Consider the following 23,416-nt stretch of genomic DNA (forward strand, 5'->3'; position numbering starts at 1 on the left):
CCAAGCATTAGAAAAGTTGTGCCAAAACTATTTTTGGCAAGAAGATATATGTTAAAGGAAAAATTCTAAGTAAATATGAAGACAAGTAAAAAAATTATTTTCAATGGTGTTATGCTGGCTTTACACCATTTCAAAATAAATCTTACTATCTATCTTTCTCTTTTGTTATAACTCTTCATGGCTCTTTGCTAATATTAAATGAGTAAATGAGTAATATATTTCCATCCACACCTTATACGTTTGTTCCTCCTCAAATATTCTCTATTGTTTAAAATAAATCTTATCTGACTGGGTTTTTTGCTCATGTTCATGAGTTAAAGTACATCTATCAAACAATAGTAATTTTATTAACTTTTTCTGAAAAAAAAAAAGTATGTTTAAATTGTTATTTTCCTTTTTTTTTTTTTTTTTTTTCAACAAGAAAAGAAAGTAAAGAATCAATATCAAAATTAACGATAAATATTTTTTTGAGGTAATATGATGTGGTAAGCACAGCCTTTTATTTTTTCTATATTAAAAACCTTGATTTTTTTTTGCTGTTAAAAATTATTTTTATCACAATTTTGATCACCACATGATAAATCTTTTGTATTACCAGTATGTTTGCTATATTTTCTGTTCTCAGCTTTGGTCATGGTTTATTGCTTTTTCCATTACTAATATGCATCTGTTTATGATCAACTTGAAAAAGAAAAATAAAAACCAAACCGAAGCACATCTATAAGCACTAGACCAACAGTGAGCATGAAGGTGGTATCGTGGCTGTGCAGCTAAGCAAGAAAGGATTGCCCCTCAAGGAACACAAATGCCCTCAATTCCCCCTGCCCCAGTACAGGATGAGAAGTAGAAGCACCTCTCAGGGCTGAGATATCGTTGCCAAAGGAAAGCACTTTCTCATTTTGAGACGTCCGCTCTTGTTGTTACAGTCGTTGTTAAACACACTTCAGTGTAGGCGCCTCTGCTGGACCAGAGTACAGAACTCCTAATTAAGGAGCTTCATTTTTGCCACAAAAGGAGATAGATTGTAATGGAATCTTTTGTCTTATGCTTAATGGGGGGAGAGATATTGTTTAAACCACTAGCAACACCACTGCAAGAAAATGTGAGTAATTAGCCAGCTTAACACCCAGAACAGCACCAGTTGCTGTTGTTAGTACCAGCAGTGTATTGATTTAAAAAGAAAAAAATCAAGAGAGTCACCTTAAGTGGGTTAGCTTTTCTTTTTGAAAGGTAACATTAACCACACTTTTTTTTTAACTGATCCACTATACTTTTGGCTATCTCATTCTTTCAGATTTTTTTTAAAGTAGAGTAGCTATATCAAATCCCATGACCAAAAAGTCACAGCAGCAAAATAGCAAGCAACAACCCATTTTCTCAAGTGGGGATTTTCTAATCCATTTTACTATTTAATTTGCATGGTTTACGTGCACATTACCTGTAAGTCAGTAAAACCCATCTGCAATCTCATGCCTAAGAATATGTAAAGACCAGTGATACAGGAGGTCATATCACCCTTAAGGAAGGAAGGAAGAGGAAGAGGCCTGAATGTGGAAAGGGACATGAAATTTTTGACCATTGGCTACCAAATGCTGGTGGAACTGGTATCGTTCCTACTTCTGAGGGATAAATGCCAATCTACAGAACTGAAAATCTCATTTTCTAAGATTGATTTGTAAACCAGAACTAACTCCTGTGATGGAAGAGGTTACAAGAAAAGGAAAGACATTACTTTCAGGTTACCTACTTGTGAATAGAGAATGGATGCTGGATCTGCATGGAAACCACTTGGACTAACATTCCTGGAACAGAGCCTAAATGTGTCGGACATGTGGCATAATTGGCATGACTGATGTCATCACTGGCCTTAGCAACATGAAATAGGATGCTTCATGACTAAGATGATAGGAACAGGATTTCACGTGGACTACCCATCGTGTGTGCAAAGGTCTTTAATACAGTTTGGGTACAAAGAAATTCTTCATCTCAAAAAAAATCACACAAATAATATAAATAATGCTAGGACTTGTCATTCTGAGAAGAGCTATTTGGCTCAAGTCTACACAAACCATTAAATTAGTACTTTAATTTTAGTCTTCAAAGTGGCTGGTGTAAAAACTTTAGTATGCTTAGAACGTCAGTTGCCTTACTTTTAGGTTAGCTAAGCTAGGTGACACCCAATGTGAATGTTATTTGTCTTTTTGAGCTTCAAAGCTTGCTTAGTCATCTTTGCACAGAAAAGACACGGATCATGCAAATAATACACTCATTTTCTTCCTATCGACAGTACTGAGTCAAAGATCACAAGGGAGAAGACAGGCCTTTTAAAGTCTTCTTTCAAGACTTGCATTATCTATATGCAACAAGACCAAGAAATGTTTACTCCTTTTTCTTTACATCACCAAAATATGCTTATCCAGTATGTAATGTTGAAGGTCTTTCATGTTAACTAGTCTATTCCTGCTGGTATAAAGTTAGTAATCAACACATTGTTATGCCACTAGATAGTAGCACCTCTTAAGGATGTAAACCCACTGGATTAATAAAAAGCACAGTAAATCCAGGCAGCTATCAACCTTTATGGCCCATGCTAATGTTATCAACGACAAAACAATTAAAATAAGAAATTCGTTCAGAAAAAAAAAAGAAAGCAAAAATAACAACTTTTTGGTAAATAAAAAAGTCTTTAAGAGATGAAAGGAAGTTACCGGGTCCAGCTAAAGAAGTGTCTTCCGTTTTGTTAATACGAACATGATGTGCATGTTTACATAGCATAGAGGTGCAAAACCTGCCCAGAATGTGTGTGCAGATTTCACCAGCGAGCACCTAAAGTTATCACAGACATGAGTGCAGCCACACACTTCAATCTGAAAGTATTTAAGTCAGTTAAACCTATAATTCAGCGGTTTTTCCGCATTTAAAATGCTCTTTGGGAAGGTTGGCAGATGACCCTTGCTCTCCATGCTTGAGATTTCTGGATTGCAGTCCATGTTTAAAAATTCCACCCACAGCTGCACACAGGCACATGCAGACCATCCGGAGGGAGTGGGTGGAGGAAAGTGGGGGATGCCTAATTCCTGCCTTGGCTTTGCAGCAGCACAGGAATCAGCATGAGAGAAATGTACACCCAGGTGGGTGTGAGGTCACCTGCCTTGGCCTCGATGTTCAGCAGTAGCTCTGCCTCTGCTGGCAGCCTGGAAAGCCTCCAGAACACCCTGAGACCTGGCTGCCCACTGCCACCTCGCCCAGGGTGTCCTGCTCAGGACCAGGCTGTGGGAGCCTCCCAGCTACCTGGCAGGAGATGTTAAAGAAGCTTGTGGAACTGTGGGAATGCTGCAGGATCAGAAACAATTTTGGCTTCATTACTAGGATTGCACTGCCTGCGAGCCTGGTGGGAGGCAGTGCAGGAAGAGCAGAGCCAGTGTTCGGCTTCCCTGGCTGGATGGGCAGCTGGCATCCCTGAAGCCAGCACAGATCAATGCATCTCCTGTTAGTGGTGATGTGAAGGGCTTTTCACAATGAAAGGAACCTAATGAAAAATGATCAACAGCAAAGCGTGTGTAAAGAATGTATGACATTTCAATCAGTGTCTGTGTATGGGTAGTCAGTGCGAAACCTTGCCAGCTGCAGGTAGGTAAGAAAATTCACCTGAACAGTACTTTGCACTGCATATTCCTTATGATAGCTTTAGAGAAACCCAAACACAAGTGAGGAATTTTTTTCTTAAGTAAAATCTGGCACCTTTTACATGGTGAGCAAACGCGCATACAGATCTGTATGTGTGTATCATATGATTAGAGATCGCACACCTGCCTTTCCCAGCTGCTGCTGGAATGAGGACTTTAGCATGCAACCAAAAGGTATTTTCCTTCCCAACCACACACTGCTTGGCTAAAAAAAATTATAGGTAACACTGACCTTTAGCTTGTCATAGCGGTCACTTAAAGCTGCCACCTGATGGTCACGGTGTCGCCCGACCAGTTTACACAAGGCACAAATTAACTGGTCGTCAGTCACACAGTACATGTTCACTTTTTCGTCCTCATGCTCCAAGCACATTAATCCCCTGATGTGAGAGTCCGGGATAGGCTCGATGAGACGGTGGCCGGTGAACGGCTTCTTGTTGGGGTGAGTGGCTTTCAGGCACTCCTCGCAGTAGGACACCTCGCAGGTAACGCAGGTTTTCACCGCCTCCTGGGCAGGGTCCTGGTCGCAGAACTGGCAGAGCACCTTCTCGCAGGACGACATGCTGTTGTTATCGAACGCCCGCTCCCGGCGGGTCTCGCTGGGGGAGTTGGGCCCACTGACGGAGGCTTTCTGAAACCTGTCGATGATGTTCTGCAGGGTGACGTTGCGCTTGAGCCCGTCTAGACCGCGCTGGCTGAGGGTGATGACATAGCGGCAGGTCGGGCACTGGAAGGCGGTGATAGACTCCACCGGCTCGTTGGTGGCGCAGTGGGAGACCAGGATGCGGTGCGCGCAGTTGAAGCAGAGGCTGTGAGCGCAAGGCAGCAGCAACGGGTCTTCAAACAGCTCCAGACAGATAGGGCAGGTCAGTTCTGACTCCAGTGTTTCCATCTTCAGGCAAAGCTTTCCTGTGGCGTCAGCGAAATCCAGGGAAGCTGATCAGCTATCTGGAAACACATGTAAAATTCGATTAGGCAAGAGAAAACATGAGGGGTCAGCCATGGGGGGTTGTCAACTTTCGCCACTGCTCCCTGGTCTGTCAACCCACCATGCCGGGAGGGAGAGCAATCAAAAGTTTTGAACCTGCACATACACACATCAAGGTATTGAAACTGTTTTATTCTATCCCCCCCACCTTCTGTTCACGTAAGAATGAAAAACCCAAATGTTCTTAATTTTTTTTCTCTTTCCTTTATCTTTTATGCAATCAAGGAAAACAGCAGATGTTTCTGTGCATTATTAAAACCCAAAATTATGAACTTCAAAAGGCTATTACGGCAAAATTAGATTTCTTTTGCAGATGCTGCTTTTGGCTTCACTCATGTATTAGTAAAACTTAAAAAAAACCCATCCTTCAATTTTGTATGGCATTGTGCAAGGATTAGTCCAGAGTATTATAACTCATAAATTTAAAATCTTTATTAGCATTCAGTTATTTTATCAGATTGAAATTTTCACTTGCTACTATAGCAATAGCACAGCATTTAGAGTACATGTCTGTGTTTATTTGGGAAAATATATATATGGATTTAAACACAAGGAATAATGTTTCTAGCATGTAATATCCTACATATATGTATGATATATATCATATATACTCCTATGTATTTCAAAAATACATGCAGCAGTATTTATGGGCACCTATATTTTTGCGCATATATACCTGTATACATATGCCAAAAAGTATATCCTGTACATGTTTGTAGCAAGATTAATATAGCCACAGGAGCACACAGTGTTGTAACTGAAATGCCTAAATGAAGATGAATTAAGTACATGCCAAAGAGTAGCTTAGCCCAAATTAGTGATGATCCCAATCTCTAATACAAGAAAAGTCTCTAGACAGTAAGATAGTGAAATGTGTGATTTGCTTAGGAGGAGTTGGTGTAAATATCCACTTTTGTATGAGTACTCTCTACTGCTAAAACATACAAACTATGGCTTGCTTTAGTGACCTTATTAAACCCCTGAAGTGGATTTGGACTAGAATCAAGGATTTTTTGAATGGAGGGCATGGGATTTTCTGGAGAAGGCAGTGGTATACCCCCATCAGAGATCAACTGAAACTTCATTTTGCTTCTTTTCCTGTGCTCAGTGTTACGGAGAATGGTTTTGAAAGAGTCGCCCTACGCGACTCTCCCTGCCTAAGCTCCCATCAAGGGCCCGTCACTGCCGCAAGCAGACAGGTCAGTGAAGCAGAAGCAAAGGCTATGCTTCACACTCACAGAGCTGTACCTCTTCACAGTACAATCTATTTAAGCTTTGTTGCTCATAACTGAGGATGGCTTCAGATGGCACAGCTGCATCGTCTTTACACTGTAAAGTCATTGTTCTGTTGTGTGAACTCTTGACTCCTCCCCTGGCCAGGGAAAAAGACAGAAGGACAAGAATCCCCCACAAACAAACCTTGATTCATTAAGGGTGAGAAAAGCCCAGCACTCATTAGCAGCCTTGGGAACCAAGCAGACTTGAATCTTCTGTACTTCATGACAATTAGCGTGGGGAGCATGGTGGCAGTGACAGGAATGCTACCTATAACCCCAACATGAACCAAAGCAAAAAGGAAAGTTCAGCTAGCAGAGGCAAGGTTCAGACTTCACCATTGGTATTTAGTCCTCCTTGCTGTGTGGGAAGAGCAGCAAGGCGTCTGTTCCAGAGGTATGCCTAGAAATGAGGATACTTTGCCTCTTTGCACTAATGCATCCAAAATCTGAGCATTTAAAAAATGCACTGACCCCACCACGAAATTTGCTTTCCTGTATCTTCCATGATGCTGATCTTTTTTGAAATAAAGTTCAGTTTGCCAAAGACTAATTCATTTATTGCTATCCATCAGCTGCCATAATTGCACGGTGCATCTGGTGAAAATTAAACGTCTGGAAATTTAATATAAGCAGGAAGACAACTCCCTTCTTAGCCATAGCCATACAGCACAGAAGAGATTAAAGCCTTTTCTGCAAATGAAGACCAGTTTGTCTTTCCTCCTCTTCACTCTCTGTCTCACAGAAGTCCCAAAAGATCAAAATCTCATTCACATTGTTTGAATCCCTTCCACACCACAACTGTCTACCTCATCATCCTCTTATCCTGCAGGCTGAATACTGCACTGGAAAAGGGAGAAGGGGATTTGGGTTTGGCAGGAGACAATGTTTAAAAAGACAAACTAATAATTTCTCATCTATTGGCAGCCCTGTGAAAACCTGCCAGCTTTTAAGGTTTGTTTCTCAGAACCATGTTCAGAATACAGGGCTTTCTTCAACGCTAATCTCTCTGTACAAAATTCCTTCTCCTCCTCCATGTGCCAAACAGTTTCATTCATTCCGTTTCCTTCTTTAATTACTTTTTTTTTTTAAAGCAAAGGCTTCTTTATGGTACTCATATCAAAGAGATGTATAGATAAACAGCTAGAAGCAGCAGAAAAACATTTGCATCACTGCCTCATAGAAAGATGTTTGAATCACCATCGGGGCTCTACACAAATACCACCATCTCAATTGATGACTAACTCTATTCTATCTGACCTGAATGAGCAGCAGCTGAGCCCTAACTAATGCTATTCAGTATGAGCAAGGGTGCCAAAATCTGATCTCAGACTGTAAACGTCTTGGAATAAGAACCTATCTTCCAAGGTAAACAAAGCTGAGCACACTGATAGAAACCAAAAAAATTACATTTCCCCCTTTTCTTTTGTAGTTGCAAGTAAGTCAAAACACAGCACATCTAGGACTGAATAATGAATCCTTTGAGAGCTGCTCACCAAAGACAGGCTGCATTTTCTGGACAATCAAATGATTAATCCATTGAATTTCTGCTTTCACTTTTAAGTAAGTGCCTAAAGTACAGATCAGAGTGCTGATGATCCAGCTACAAAATCTTTCAAACTCACTGGCCCTTGCCTTAAGGTTTCATATTGAGTTTGGGTTTTTCTTTCTTCCTTCAGAATGGCAGAGAATCCATAGCTACAGAAAACTGGAAGATTAGGCAGAAACACAGCATGCATTGTTTGTGTATGCATATGGTTGTATTCCATATTCAACCCAGCTCAAAACCTGAAAAGCACATAGCCTCCAGATGCAGAAAGGAATGAAGGAATTTCAAGTACACAATCTTCTATTTGCAAAAATGTGGAATGACTGGCAGAAAATTATATTACCAAAATGTCATTGAAATGACAAGAGTTATTTTTCTACCCACAGGAGGTAATTTTAAGAGCAGATATCAAAATAAAAGAGATTGTCAAAACAAATGTTATTTTAACAACAAAAATATACTTAAGTAACTTTGAATTTGTGACATCCCCCCAGGCACATAATGATTAGTTATGCAGTATATTGTAAACATACACTAAATAAAATCCCAACATCAATCTAGTTTATTGCAAGATTCTACTAGCACTAATGGAATTAGCATCTCTGTACCTCTGCTTAAAAACATGACATATTTTGTAGGTGGCATTAACACCTTCATTTGCCAAGACAGTCCAGCAGCAACTGGGATAACTTCTGAGATAACAGATTTAGAAAGGGCAAAAAAAGTTATTGCAAAGAAGAAATTGCAATCAGAGAAGAAAGGAGTGAGAGTATGTGAGAGAAACAGCTCTGCAGACAGCAAGGACAGTGAATAGGGAGAGGGAGGAGGTGCTCCAGGTGCAGATTTCCCTGCAACTTGAGAGGAATAAGATGAATGTGTCTTTTCAAACAGATGGTGTGAATCTGTTTGTAGATAGGGCCTAGGGACTTGTAGGTAGGAAAGTAACAGGAGAAATCATGAGTTTCAGAAATTGCTACTAATTGACATGGAAAGCTGCTCAGCCAAGGTCGTGCTAAATTTCTGAACTTTGAGAAGAAGAACAAAGATTTAGTAGAGCTATGTTATACAAAGGGTGTGTGGGGGTTTGTGTGTGCATGTTAAGGGAAACATATAATAGGTGAATTGGGAAGTCTGCACCTTCCAAATGCCTTAGCCAATGGGGAAATGGAGATGGTGATGTGGCCAGGAATATTGGGCTGAAAAGGAGGCTACGTCCTCCAACAATTTGAGACCCCATGGAGAAATTCCCTAGGGCCTCTCCCTTTGTTCCTGAATAAAGTTACAGGACACTTCTGCTGTGTTTCTGGACATAAACCTCAGGCAATGTGAATTTTCCACACAAACCCAGGGTGAAGACCATGATGAGGTAGGCTGTGCCCCTGCAGCTGTTCATGGTGGAGCTGAGATCCACCTGCAGCCCTGGCAAGACATCACACCAGAACAAGTAAAAATCAAAAGGAGTCTGTGACCTTGTGGGAAGCCCATACTGGAGCAGATTCCTGGCAGGACTTGTGACCCTGTGATGGACCAGTGTTGGAACAGCCTGCTCCTGAAGGATTGCACATTGTGGAAGGGACCAACACTGGAGAGTTTGAGAAGAACTGCACTCTATGAGAAAAACTCATGTTGCAAAAGTTCTTCTAGGAAGTGCTGTGTCCTACAATGGGATGGACCCCAGAGCAGGTGAAGAGGGTAGAGTCCTCCATCCAAGGAGGAAGGGGTGGCAGAAAAAATGTGTGAGCTACTGACTGCAACCCCCATTCCCCATCTCCTACTGCAGCTAGGGAGAGCAAGCAGAAAAATCAGAAGTGAAATTAAGCCTGGGAAGAAGGGGTGGAGGAGAAGGTATTTTATTTTTCATTACCTGATTCTGATTTGATTGGTAAAAAGTTAATTTTCCCAAGTCAATTCTGTTTTGCCTATGACAGTAACTGGTGAGTGATCTCTCTGTGTCCTTACCCTGACCCATCAACCTTTTATTGTATTTATTTTCCTTGCTCAGCTGAGGAGGAGGAATAACAGAGCAGCTTTGATCGGCACTTGGCATCTAGCCAGGGTTAACTCACCGCAAGTATAAAACTACACTTATAAATGAATGTGTCAACAATTCTAGTACATTGAGATCAGTTTTGGTCAGTAAAACACTACAGAATTCCCGGCACACTGAATAAATCCCTAGCTACTACAATCAAATTAGCAGGCAATGTTGTAGCATGCCACACAGTGTCTCCTGCTCTTCTTCTATTCCAGCTGGTTCTACAACCTTCAGGAGAGGGGAGAACAGAATCTACCAAGAGTGGAAAGGCAGTGGGAAACCATGTCCTACAAGACTTCACTTTCTGCTTTTGTAAAGGTAGAGCTCATGGCATGAATAAAGCTGTTTCATTTCAATTGTAGTGAACTTGGTCCTGTTGTAAGAAGAAGCAGTTGTAGGCCATTTCAGAAATTTTAAGCATCTTACTAACTGGGTCAAAGAATTGGACTGGTGACATTTTCCAAAATTCCTTGAAAATCCTCTCTGGTAGAATCACAGTTTGTAGTGGTTTGGTGAATTATAGGCAGAATATGCCTAAGCAGGCTTGAATAGCATTTTTTGTAGTCATGTTTTTTAACAATTTACTGTTTTAAGACTGCTATGGAATGGCTGCTACAGTAAGGCCATTTCAATCCTGGTCCTCCAAACTCATATACAGGCTGAACACAAGACCACTGGCTAATTTAAAGATTGAACACCTGAACACTAAGATTTTTTTGAAAACACTTGGCAACTTTTTCAAATAGAAAATGAAATTTATTAAAATGCCACTATACAAATATGAAAAGAAATGTAATACAAAATGTAAGTATGCAATGCAACAAAATAAGTTATGCTTGCATATATATGTCCATACATGTATGTATCCTAGTTTTATAGTACAAGGGGAGCTGCAGTCAGCACCCACACTATTCCTGAGTAATCCATGGAATGCAGGTTACTAAAAGAATTTTGCCATTTTCTATCATGTTCTAGGATATGCACAGAATTGTCTGGAGATCAACTTCTCTTTCCAACAAGTGAATGTGATTGTTCCACAGCTCATTCAATCAACATTTCAAATGCAATCACACCAATGAAATCCTGCATAGCCTAGGTGGTCCTTAGTCCATTACAGATTTTACCCCCTGCAGCAAGATATGGAAGCTTGTGGGTACCCATGATGTTAGCAATTGCCAACAGCAGAGCTACTGAGATATTAATGTAAATAGTGGTTTGTGTCAGTAGTGCAAAAAGAACTAATAATCCAACATCAGATTTGTTTTTAGAAATATTTAATGGAAACTTCTGTAGCAGTAAAGAAAGCAAGCTGCACACACCCTGAAGCAAGCAAATACTTGTTTTCCCACTGGCTTTTATCAAAGCAGTGAGAATATTCAAAAATATTCAAAGGAGAGTGTCTGTTCAACAGCTCCCGATATGCAAAAACAATTGATCAGCATGAAAGAAAATTACTAGTTCACCCTATTCATACATTTACATTGACAGAAGAATGATCATCTGCCTTGTCCAGAAGTTACATGCAGTGTTTCCATAATGTTGAGATAGTTGTTTGCAACATTTAAATTATATCAATACAGGAAAAGCACACCTGCTATGCTGTTTGCAGTGTATTAGAGCCTTGACAACATCCCTTGCTGGTTGAAACATATGCTAGTAGGAGAATATATTTTTGAAGAGATGAATCCTGTTATGTTATTCAGCGAGACAAGAACATCTCACAGAATTAAGGTTTTTTGGCACAACATCATATGTTCCTGCTCATGGGAGACAGAACAATAACTAAGGCTCAAAAACTAACAAACAGACTACAGCAAAATCTTGACCTGTAAATCCCAAAGCAATCAATGAGCTGCTGATTTAGTATTATATATAGTAATCTATTAGCTACAATATTACACATGCACATAAACCTATAGTACTATACACTTGGAATGCTTTTTCGTCTTTATTTTTCATGTTCTTGCAACTCCTGGATCTTTACATTCTTTAGATAGGAGATTTAATATTTCCTGAAAATTCTTCAGTGGAAGGAAACTAATTAATTGTTTAATCTTTAGCACATGTGAATCAGCACTGACCTCCAATTAAATTTATGGTTGAGGGTCTGTTCCAAAAATCCCCTCAACTAAATTTTAACTCTCCATTTGAGAAAATAACATTTATTCTGGGGTACATCATTGCTGCATAGGAACAAATATCAAGTTCACGTCTTGGTCTGATACTGGCAGCACGAAAAACAACAACTGGAGCAACCTCAAAAACTCAAAGGGGAAAAATTGCTTTGTACCACACCACTCTTTTTTCCTCGCTCATTTCAAGCTAACAGCTTCCTTGATATAGATGCCACTTCACAACAAAAGGAAGGTAAAATAATTCTACCCACCCAAAACCACCAGTTTTCAGAAGGTTTTGGTTGCAGGGTAGAGCTGGAAATCTCCCACATTTCCCCAGCTTGTGTAATGCCTAAGGTTACACTGTATACCCTGAATTTTAACATAGACTATACAGCAACAGAAGTACTCAGAAATTATGTGTTCCAACACATTCTTTCTAGTCACAATGGGTCACACACAGATATGTTGGTGCAGCTTGGAAACTCTGTAGCTGTTAAGCTACTGCGAATTTTCAGACGTGGCAAAAAGAAATTCTTGCATTCTCTTCCCACCAAGTAGTTCTATGAATTCCTTCCCCACAGCTAAGGGAATCATGGGTACTAAAGTTCACAATCACTGTCTTCACCTAGATAATCACATTTTAATTTCTCACAGAAGGATAACCTGCTATTCTTATGCTTTCTTATCTGAGAGACATCTTTCTTATCTGGGTCTGCTTTCTTATCAGAGAGAGCATTTGAAATAACAGCAATAATTCCCAGGAACTGGTACATATATAAGATGTGACCTCAACCCACCACATAGAGCTCCAAACTTAAACTACCTGCAAGATGTATTTTTGATGAACTAAAGCTCCTTATATTTATAATCACATTACAAAATACACAGTGTTAAACTCTCACTGTCCTGTTCCCTGGTCCTTATATGCAATCCTCAAAAAAGCCTATAAAAGATTTTTTTTTAAAGGAATGAGCACATTTTCATAGAGTTCTACTCTGCAGATTTACAAAGAATATAGATTCCGGCCATTGCAAAAAAAACACCCCACCCTACTGTCTAACACTGAAGAGCTCCTTCTAATTTATGCCTGCTGTACTCTCAGTACACTGAGCTCCCTAAGATCATTGGTGTATTTAAAACTCAAGATTTTAATTAGGTCATTAATTAGCTGTGAACCATGGGAAGATGGAAGGTAAGGAAGAAGTCATATCTGTGGTCTGAAGGTTATCTGTTTTAGATCCCTGGCAGAAACCTCTCACCAGCGGAGGAAACACCCAGCTCAGGCTTCCTGGGTCTGAAAATAATAAAATGGGAATCAGCAGGAGGACTACTCCATTAGGAAGGAGAATCTTCACCCAGGCCCTTGCCAGACCCTGAGTCCTGCTCTGAGAGGAGTCTTACTGGTAAGACACAATAAGACACATCTTGTGTCTTACTGGTGTCACCAGGGCCACCATGGGCACGTTTCTGCCAGCACAGCTTGGGGTACCAGGCTCCGTTCACCATGATTTTTAGGAGCATTCTTCAGCTCAGTAGTCCAGAGCAGAAATCTGCAAGTACCTGTTAGCAAATCACTAAGTGAAAAAATGAGAATGCAGTCCTTCTCTCTTGCTGCATATAGTGGTTCCTAAATGCAAGTGGTGGCTTTCATTTGAACAGGTCTCTCTGTATGGTCACTTGGAAATCAATGGAAAGAAATGGCCATCTCTAAAGCCATCTGATTTAGACTATATGAGATTTTCTCTGGTATTAAGTGATCTGTGCTTTCTAGATCTGTTCATTTTATTCCAGGTATGAAAGGTACTTTAGAATCTAAGAAATTAAGACTACATCAACTAACAAGCAACTCTTTCCAGTGCTCTTGCACTGTAAAAAGAGAAAATAGAGAATCTAACATCTATTCTTTTTTATTCTTATGTGCTCAATGATCACTTGTTTAGCCAAATTTGCTTCCAATAAATATCATTAAATGGGCTTAATTTCTATGATTTTCTAGTTAAAAATCCAAGAGGAAACAAAACTGAGTTGAGTTGCAGGAGAATGATCCCAGAGAAACCTCTTTCCAGCTGACACCACTGAGCAGGGATTTTTCTGGATTTGGATAGTTCTACTTCTGAATTACCAGCAATAGGCCTCTCAAATAAAAGGCTCTTAGTATCACTCACAAAATAGCTTAGTAGCTTTTAAGAGAGAATGGAAAGAGAAAACAATAGCTTAATTATTACATCCTTTTAGATGTTCTTCATCAAAAAAGCCTCACAGTTTATCTCCAAAAAAATAGAACAAAATTGTACATTTCCTGTCAGCTGGCAAGCAGGTCAGTGTTACTGTAATAACTAGAGTAGCACTTGAGAAAGAGTTACTGGTATGCATCTGCACCGCTTCCAGCTTTTTCTTCCAGCAGCTTCATAAACACCTACTTTCAAACATCACTGAATGCTATCTTATCCTCAGAAACTGTTTTTCTTGAAATACTTTACTGGGAAAATCACATGATGATTCTGTACCTATGAGTTACACATGCTGCTGATTCTCCTAAATGTATGCTGCATTTTGTGGGCTTTAGTGGACACAGAATCTGCACGCAAAATAACCATGGTGGCCAGACCATCAGTCTGAGCATACTGGTGCCAAATGCACATCCTTTGAAAAAAACATCACCTCTCAGCCATCATACATGAAACATCTCGTTGCTTTAGGTTATGTAACTTCACCATTTACAAATAAATAAATAAATGGAAACTGAAATACTTTGCTCAAGGACTGAAGCAGACATCAGGGAATGATTGTATTCTTTAAATTTTTCTCATGTAAACATGTATCTCAGCCTTCATCTGTTATTTTAAAAACAGAATTATAATGTTCCAGATGTTGTTAACACTATGCAGATGCTAATGCCCCTTTATCTCTCTAACTGGTTTTATGACAACTAACAAGACAATAAGTCCTTGTTTGAAAACACAAGATGAAAAATGTCCCATTTTTTCCAGACTTTCCAGTACCAAAATGATAAATCATCACAGACACAGAGCAAACCTCAACTCCTCCCTAGGACTGCTAAACACATTATAAAATACTTCCTAAATGACTTGCAATGGCAAGCGTACACATATGCATCTGCTCCACTCCCACAAAGCCACCAGCCGCATACCCACCGCTGGATCCCGCCCTACATCTTCCGTGGGAAACATTGCTGCGGAGACAGGGACCACGCTGACCCTCCAGAAACCACCAGCAGCCCAGCTGGGACAGGCAGCAGCCCCCACCGGTGTCCCAGTAGTCCTGTGGCAGCACTGACTGCGTCTGCAACTGCAAGACAGTTGTGACTGAAACACAACAGGAAAATCTCCCCTACAATTGCAGGAAAACCTGCTCCACCTAACTGCCTCCGCCAGGATCCAAGCTCCTGAGGCCAGCCCTTCGTGCTGCACCCACAGCAAAACACCTCCTCTCCCTCCCAAGGGCCAGCCTTGGTGGGGTGAAGGCAGGAAGAGATGGATCTTCTTGCAGAGCATCCCAGCAAGCCACCAAGGGCTGTGGTGGGACAGTGCTGACCTGTGGCTTGGGTGAGGGCGAGCTCAGCCCTGGGGCAATTAGCCCAGAGTGAGGGCTGGCAGCACCCAGCAACGGGAGGCTGGCTTGGACTGGCCAAACCTGCCATGCCCAAAAGGAACAGTTCCACATTTGCTGGTCTCCAGAACTCTGCACGCCAGACTTGTGGCAAATAATCACTTATTTTTTACTGCTTTCTCCAAATATTATTCAAAAATATAATAGTGCAAAGTCTAGCAGGAGTTTGCTAAAAGTGGGGACAGTTTGAGAGAGTACAGCACCTGTGTGAAAGACTTCCTACAAACACCACAGAGACCCTCCTGTTTTGAGATTCTCCAGGTGAAACACAAGATGATAGCAGTTGCTTAATTTTTTTTTTTTTTTAATTTTTTCTTAACTTGTAGGTAAGCAGCAAACTGCAGCAGGAAACTGGAAATGCTTTACCAAAGTGCCCAGGAGGAATCCTGACTGAGTCACACCAGACATTTGGTCTCCAACAAAGGTGTTAAAAAATCACACAAAGTAGAAACAGCAGGAAAGAATTGCTTCCTTGTGTTCTCCGTTTTTCAAGTTGCAATGCCCTCTTTCATACAATGGAAACACAACAAAGTGAAATAAAACATACTTCAGACATCTGAGCATAAGATTGCACACCCACATTTGTCTTAGGTTTTTCTTCCATGGAAGAGCCTTCACTTTGTTCTTTTGAAGCAATAAACAACTGTTGTGATTATTTAATTTCCTATTCATTTCATTTCTTTGAAACAATAGACCAGAGACCTCATACAAATGCACGTTCTTCATAATGTTTTTAAAGCTTTTTGCTGGCAACTTCTGTTAACTTTTGTGTGGAATTGCAGCTTCTAACAGGTAAACTGAGCATGCAGAAAGCAAGAGAGGTGTGCAGAGGGATTATTATTATTAGAACCCTTTTCCATGACATTAAATGTCCATGGATAACCTACAGTCAAATCAAGTTATAAGCAGCCCAGCAGAAGCCACAGCACAAGTCCTAGACAGAAGAATTTTAGATTCTTCAACACATATCCTGTCCTTGATCTTTCATTAAACAGCATCAGTTGTTTCTTCAGACGGTCTGCCCAGCCATGCTGGCTTATACTCCTCCAGATGCATTTGTGATCAACCAGCTCAAGGGATTCTTGATTCTATGATTATCAGATGCTGTCCTGATGCTCTCTTTGTCCATATTATAGTTGGTCTGCCTTGTCATACCCTTTGCTTGCAGCAACCAGCCACAGTCTGAAGCAGTTTCAATGAACAAAAAATTTTTTATATGTAAATGTTCTTCTTAATCAATCATAAAAGTGACACCAACCATAAAAGTGATACAAATTCAAATAATCTCAATTTTGCTGATACAACTGCCTTAATTCCTGCATGAGTTTTACTTTAGTTTGAGGAAAACACTGTATGTGTTCCAGTAGACAACACAGATTTCACAGAGCTGAGTATCCCTATGTGATGGTTTGTCAGCAAAGGCTTCAGAATACTTTCACTGTTTATGCACTTGTATGCACATATACACATGTATACAAGAGAATAATTATGAGTTCAAACCCATGGCCTCATGAAATTGTACTTGTGTCACTCGTGATGCCAGATTTTTTGAGTTATTCAAAAACCTTACCTTAAGATAATCAAGATACCTAACAAATATCCTCTGCCACACTAATCTCCCTTCTTTCACTTTTCAGCTCAAGTGTGAACAATAAAATATATGTCTTCTAGCCTTCCTCCTCTTCAATATCTATTGAAATTCATGAAAACCTCAATAGAATTGTGTTTAGACATGAAGCTGGATTCTCATATAGCAGAAGGACTGAGACACATGACTGAATATAATCAAATTACCACAGTTTAACAAGATAACATCTCTAGTGCTCAGAGCCAACACAGCTGTGCATTTGTGCTCTTATGATCCCCACCAAGAGCTTTGGAAACAAAAGTTACTTCAGCACCAATAGCTTCTTTCTGCTGAAACTTACCACCTTTACCACAGAATCAGTAGATTAAGTGCTGAACCACAGCTTGTGTGTTTCTTTGCATGGTATAAACTACAAGAAATGATTGCTAAAGGTGTGTATGGTTGCAGTAAGTTACAGCACCAAAAAGAAGTGGGTAGCTTGTGACAGTAATTTCTTAAACTATGTCAAAATATTCACTAGATATCAACTGGCAACATCCCTAGTTCAAACAGGAGGTGAAGAAATTCAGTCCAAGACTCTGAGCTAATATATTACTAGAGAGACAAATTACTGTATCTAAATTTAATATAGATTAAGGCTAGGAGACTTAAAGAAAATCTATCTATTGACTCTATGTAAAATTATTCTTTCATCATATGTTGGTCCTAAAATTATGTACTTCTGATGCCAGGGTCACTAAACTGAGTCTATTTGCTGTGCAGCCACTGTTTCTGACAAATTCAGTCAGCTCTTCATGGTAAAAGTTTGATCAGCATGATGCTGTTGCTTAGGGAAGCATCAGGAGTATCATACTTTGCATTCTGCATGCCTCACAGCTTTACAGTTACAGTGTTGTTCTGGTTACAATGCTCCTGGCAATCAAGAAACAGAGCATCTTAGGAGCTGAAGCAGATCAATAGAATAGAAACAAGCAAGTGCCCAGTTAGGTTACAAAAAAATCCTCTTTCCAGAAAATATTCAAAGTGCTAGAAAAAGACAATACCAGGACTGAAAGTAAGAAGCAACTTAGATGGGGCACAAAATCATAATCCAATGTTAATCCTGAAATTCACCAACCTACAAGCATCCAGCACAGCTTTTTGCTGGGTTACATTGTGTTGCTTGTATGTCAGGCATAGATATTTTCATAAAAACAGTTGGACTTGAAAACTGGTCCATGTGGTTCTTGAGAAAGCCAAAAAGTAAGATTTTTCTCTTGCTAGTTTGGAAATACTAATATGCAGTTACCAAATGTCATTTTTACTGCCTTGCCTTCTGCCCTCAAAAGAGAATTCTCTATGCCACTCCTTCAATTTGCAGAACAGAAATACAATCTTTCTTTTATAGTTCATTTTCTGTGCAATTTTATCTTATTTTGATGGACAGGGAACATAAAATTTTAGATTGATAGGTGCTGCTGCCAGGCACTTATTCCAAACAATCAGTCCACTGTCTTCAGAAAGCAGATATCATAGTGTAGTATAATGGATCATACTGAAACTGTAATGTTAACAAATGGAAAAAATATGCTAATGGCTGCAGTTTGTAACTTTTCCACAGGCAAGAACAATCACATAAATTACTGGTTCTATACAGCTAATCATAGGATTCTATGATGAAGAAAATCAACAACAGTGGATTGGTTAAAAATAGTATCTCTCCTGTCTTTCCTCTCTTGCCATATGGTCAGTCAGCACAGAGGGGCAGATCCAAATGACATTAGCAACTCACGTTTTTCTGAACAGGGCCAGAGGAAGAGCAGCCTCTTTGCTGTTTTTAACAGCATGTCTGAGATGTAGGGTTTTCCTGCTCCAGGCAAATAGCTTCAGTACATTTCTGACTAGCCACATCCTCTGCTCAGTCCAAGTGAAGAAAGTGGAGAAATTACAGATGCCCCTCCCTTCAAGTCAGTATCTGCACCTTGCAATTCTCTTTGCACACTAAGGTCATAAAAGGAAAAAAGAAAGGGAGTCTGGCTTTTTGGAAAAATTAAGAAATATCATGTCAAGAGTGATTCATGCGATACAATTTGAGCAATTTCTTAGTATGAAATTATTTCATATGAATGCTAAGTGCTAATTCTCCCTCAAATAGTTGTTCAATATTAATTACTGTTTGAGCTTTAAACCTCCTCTGGTATCATTGATGTAACTCACTGTATGCAGGTTTGCCATTTTCCCCTAGTGCTTGATTTGTATCTAAATATCATTTGAATTTGAACCAATAAGCCATACTATAAATGACCCACCATTGATGCTCTTTAGAGAAAGGCAAAACTTTTAACAGCAGCATGGGATTCTAAAATACGTTATGCCTTGCTGAAGGTGAAATATTTAGTACTTGAGTCATATTTGAATGGATTATAAATTGCTCTATCAAATATAATATTTCCCCAATTTTAAAAAAAAAAGCCTATCCTACTAAAATTCATGGTAATCCACAAACAAAAAAAATCCCCTTGCTTAGAATGTACAGCAACTGCTTGTAAATTTGGAGGTAGGTGAGGCAGGGAAAGGGAAAAAGAAAAGCTACTCCTACTGCTACACAGTACTAACCCAGTCAAAAGCACAGGAACTTTATCCCTTTCATGTTTTCTCCTACAAATATCCAAAAGGATTATTTACCCTTTCAATCTCATCACATGGAAGGTTTTGTATTGAAAAGATAAGAAAATAGTTTTCTTTTCCTTTGTTGTTAACTGCTTTTTAGCAGTATGATGCCAAAACAAACCTAAGCTGATGCTTACTTAATGTGAAACCTGGAGTTTTTAAACACATCTTCTGAAGTCTAAGTCTCTTCCACAGTACTGAAAAGGCAAATAATCCTAAAATGTGGAGAGGATATTGGGATCTAAAATCTAGACAGCCTTAAAACTTTGGAAGGTTTAGAGATCAGTCTTAATTTTGAGGCTCTTGGCTACATCTAAATCCTCCGCTGTTTTATATTTAAAAAATTATGAGTTTTTTAGCAAAACAGGTAGATTAGTGTCTTTGGTGGAGATGCTTTACAAAGAGCATGACTGATTATGATTTCCACTCTATGTGATCCAATCCTGAAAACTGGGATAAAGACTTTAATGCACTTGACAAACACCGCCTGAATCTGGACATGTTTTTATACCATGGCCACAGGAAACTGCATTAGAGAAGAAACTTAAATTTGTTTTCTTAAGCATTGAAATATAGCCCTTAGTATTACGGGAAGATTATGTGGTATTCATGAGTAGTAGTATGAATGTACAGTTTCAGTAACTGCAATTGTATTTTAGCCTCACACTCAGCTCCCACTTTTGCTGAAACTTCAGTTCTGTTTCCATCCAGAAACATAGTTCAACAGCTTTCTTTTGAAGGGAACATCTTACTGAAAGCAGTAGTGGCAGTTGCTCTGCAGACACTAAGAGATAGCATCAGATACAAGAATTTCTTGGGAATGCTAAATGAAGTTAAGTACATAGACAAATACTTAGAGGATTAGAACTAAACAAGTTTATGCTAATGAAATAACCTTTGGTCCTGAGGGTTTTGTCTTCCAGTGATATTCATATATTAACTGTACCAGGATATTTTGAAATAAATGAGAATCATTAACAAATTAAAATGAATAGTCTTGAAAAGTATTAGTAAAGCTGTGCCTTTTAATGGAGATCACTAACTTACAAAAAAGAAAGCAAAGCATCAGAGAACTCAAATCCTTACTTACCACCACAGGGCCTGTTAAGTGAATTAATTGCATTTTAGATTTCTAAAAATTTCAGGATAGAGACCCTTGATGTGCAGAGAAACATATACACCCTTTTGTTATTTTTCTAATAGTTTGTCAAGTGAAGAGTCCAGAGAATAACTATTTAAAAATGCAAGTGTGCAAAAGAAAAAGATTCTGGATATTCAATGCTTTCAATAGAAAACAATTTGTTTAAAGCATAAAAATTATATACTTAGTCTACAGTAAGTTCAAGGACTAATTCTTGTAACATCACATAAGATGAATTTAAACACAGACTGCCAGAGACTGCTAAAGAAAACATCTCCACAAAGGCAGTCCTTGCCAGTTATGTTTGATTTGTGGGTTGATTGAGGTTTTTTTTGATTCTCCAATGAAACATAAATCACTGTAACCCATTATGTACTATTTTTGTTGCACTAATTACCTGTTCATCTGATTTCTCTTGCATTCAAAACCAAAACGGTTTGAATTTGCAAACCAATATGGATTGCAGAGAACATCCTTACAAAGTTCAAGTTTTAATTAATGAGCCACAAGAGCCAGGAACACTTGTTAAACAAATATCTCTAATTAATCCCATCAATTACTCTCCCCCTAAGTACTCCTGGATCTGCAAGAAATTAAATAAGCACCAAGTCTCGGACAACACAGCAATCACTTTTTTCCTATTTATTATTAAATCTCTAATTATCCGGCAACTTTCCTCTTGTGTCATACTCTACTCCTTATATTTTTGTCAGTGTCTTCTTCAGGGTGGTGCACCTGCATCTGGACAAAAATAAGCACAGCTGACAGTCAAATATCAGATTAAGGACTCATGCAAGTATTCCTTCCCATCACCCTGAAAGAAGAGTCTGTCACTCAAGTTGTAGGCTCTCCAGAGCTCCTGCAGTTCTTAGTACCACTATCACTATAGTCCATGCCATGGAGTTTTCCCAAAAAGTAATGCTGACAAATAGATGAAGAAAGGATTTTTTTTTTTTTTTGTTAGAAAGGATATATTTATTTAATATAATATTTTATATCTTTCTGTTCTTCAAAAGAACCTCCTACGACTATAACCTATCATAAAATACAATGTAAATTACAACTAAAAGCATGATAGGAAACTGTGCTTTTGATTCAAGCAAGACAAAAGGAAAAAGCTTAAATAAAAACAAAGTCTAGCAGGTAAGCCAAAGAACAAAGGCCCCCATATTGACTCAAGAAAAAAACCCAAACCAGATGGCTATTAAGCAGTAGCAATATCTTTAGGGAGGAATTTTTATGAAACTTCCAGGTCTTGAGCATGATATTTTTCAGACTAAAAGGAATGGCAAAGTCCTTTAACTGGTAGGGGTGTTATATACTTCAAGTTTCTGTGAATGAACAGGTCACCACCCAGGTAATATTTTTTAAAAGCCAAAGTTCCTACAGGACTGGTATAAACATGCTGCAGAATACCAGTTGAGAATAATACATATTGCAGCCATTAATTTTAATCTCCTTGAACCTGAGATTTTTAGTACAGATATATCATTTCATAGGGAGCAGCCACACTAGATTAACAAAATGTTCTCTTCACTTACCATGGAAAGGCTATGTCCCATAGAAGATGGGTGAGGTAAAAGAAAACTGAGGAACAAACGTATTACTGACTGATCCTCTCCCAGGAATGCCCACTCTGATGTGGTAGAACAGCCATCCATGTGCCCATCTTCCATTAGTTATTCCTTTGAAAGCCTTTTTATCCTTTAGCCCTTTATAAGATGCTATTGCAGTGAGATCCACAGTCAATTTTAAGTTTTGGACTTGCTGAGCAATAAATTAACAAATCTCCCCCAGACAAAAACCAGCAAAAAAACCTTGCCCCTCCAAAAACCCATTGCTATTAGTGCTTTACGTAGTGAAGATTCAAAGAATTGGGATCTTGACTCTGTGCTTTTCATAATTGTTTCAAATTCAGTTTTCCATTCCAGGTAACATTTTTTTGCCAAACTATCATCAATTTATCCTATCTAGCTCTCTTTAGAGCAAACAGACAAAGCACAAGTCCCTTGAAAACAAAGAAACAAAGCTAGTGGGCTGTTTTCAGTTGCCAGTAGAGATGGCCGCTATGCTCTGCAATTCTCCTCTCCACTTGTCAGTCCTGGATATGTTATCGGCTCAGGAATGCAATAACTTCTTTTCTTCTCTTTTCCTTTCCTACCTTCTTGATCTAATTAATGCCAACCAGAATAAATGTGTCTTTGTGAACCAGTCAGACGTAGTAGTGGCTGCTGTGGGTAGCAGCTCCAGGTGGCAGTTTGTGCCCCTCCAGATTTCACAAAGCAGCCAAACAGGTTCAGCAACATCTGACATCTGAGTGTGACTTGGGGGAAAGAGAGGAGGGGAGAAAAAAGACAAGACAGGCAAAACAACCCACCTTTGGATCACTTTGCACTAATATCTATGAATCTGTTATATATTCAAGAACATGTTGATTTTTGTTTAACAATGAGATAATAATTGCATTCTTTCTGTAACAAGCAAAAGGAATCTGCGCAAAAGCTTGAATAATGGACACAACGCACTTATTAAACAGCAGCCAGCCTACAGAGACTTCTTTTCCGGGAAACCAATCTGGCTGGCAGCTAACTCTCCCTGACAGGAGACACACTGTATTAGTCTTAAAACTACATACTCTTATAGGTGGATGTAAGGACATAAACGTCATTTTCTAACTACCTTTGTTTCCTGCTGGATCAATCTAATAGTATCTTCCTCCTGCATTTATCCTAGATGAAAAAATTCCCCTAGCGGAACAT

General features: G+C 39.2%; 1 protein-coding gene across 6 annotated transcripts in view; it reads right to left on the bottom strand.

Annotated features, from left to right (window-relative positions):
• The window catches only part of MID1 (midline 1), a 249,132-nt gene that overhangs the window by 100,972 nt on the left and 124,744 nt on the right, over positions 1–23,416 (bottom strand). For 5 of the 6 annotated variants that reach the window (XM_059839745.1, XM_059839740.1, XM_059839746.1 and 2 more), the window contains exon 2: positions 3,919–4,634. In XM_059839745.1, the coding sequence (XP_059695728.1) occupies positions 3,919–4,578 (660 nt within the window). In that variant the 5' untranslated portion in view covers positions 4,579–4,634. Of the gene's footprint in view, positions 1–3,918; positions 4,635–14,804; positions 14,827–23,416 lie in introns of those variants that run through there. The other variant, XM_059839744.1, reaches the window with a different exon arrangement.

The sequence above is a fragment of the Haemorhous mexicanus genome, chromosome 2 (assembly GCF_027477595.1).
Source record: "Haemorhous mexicanus isolate bHaeMex1 chromosome 2, bHaeMex1.pri, whole genome shotgun sequence".
Taxonomy (NCBI): domain Eukaryota; kingdom Metazoa; phylum Chordata; class Aves; order Passeriformes; family Fringillidae; genus Haemorhous; species Haemorhous mexicanus.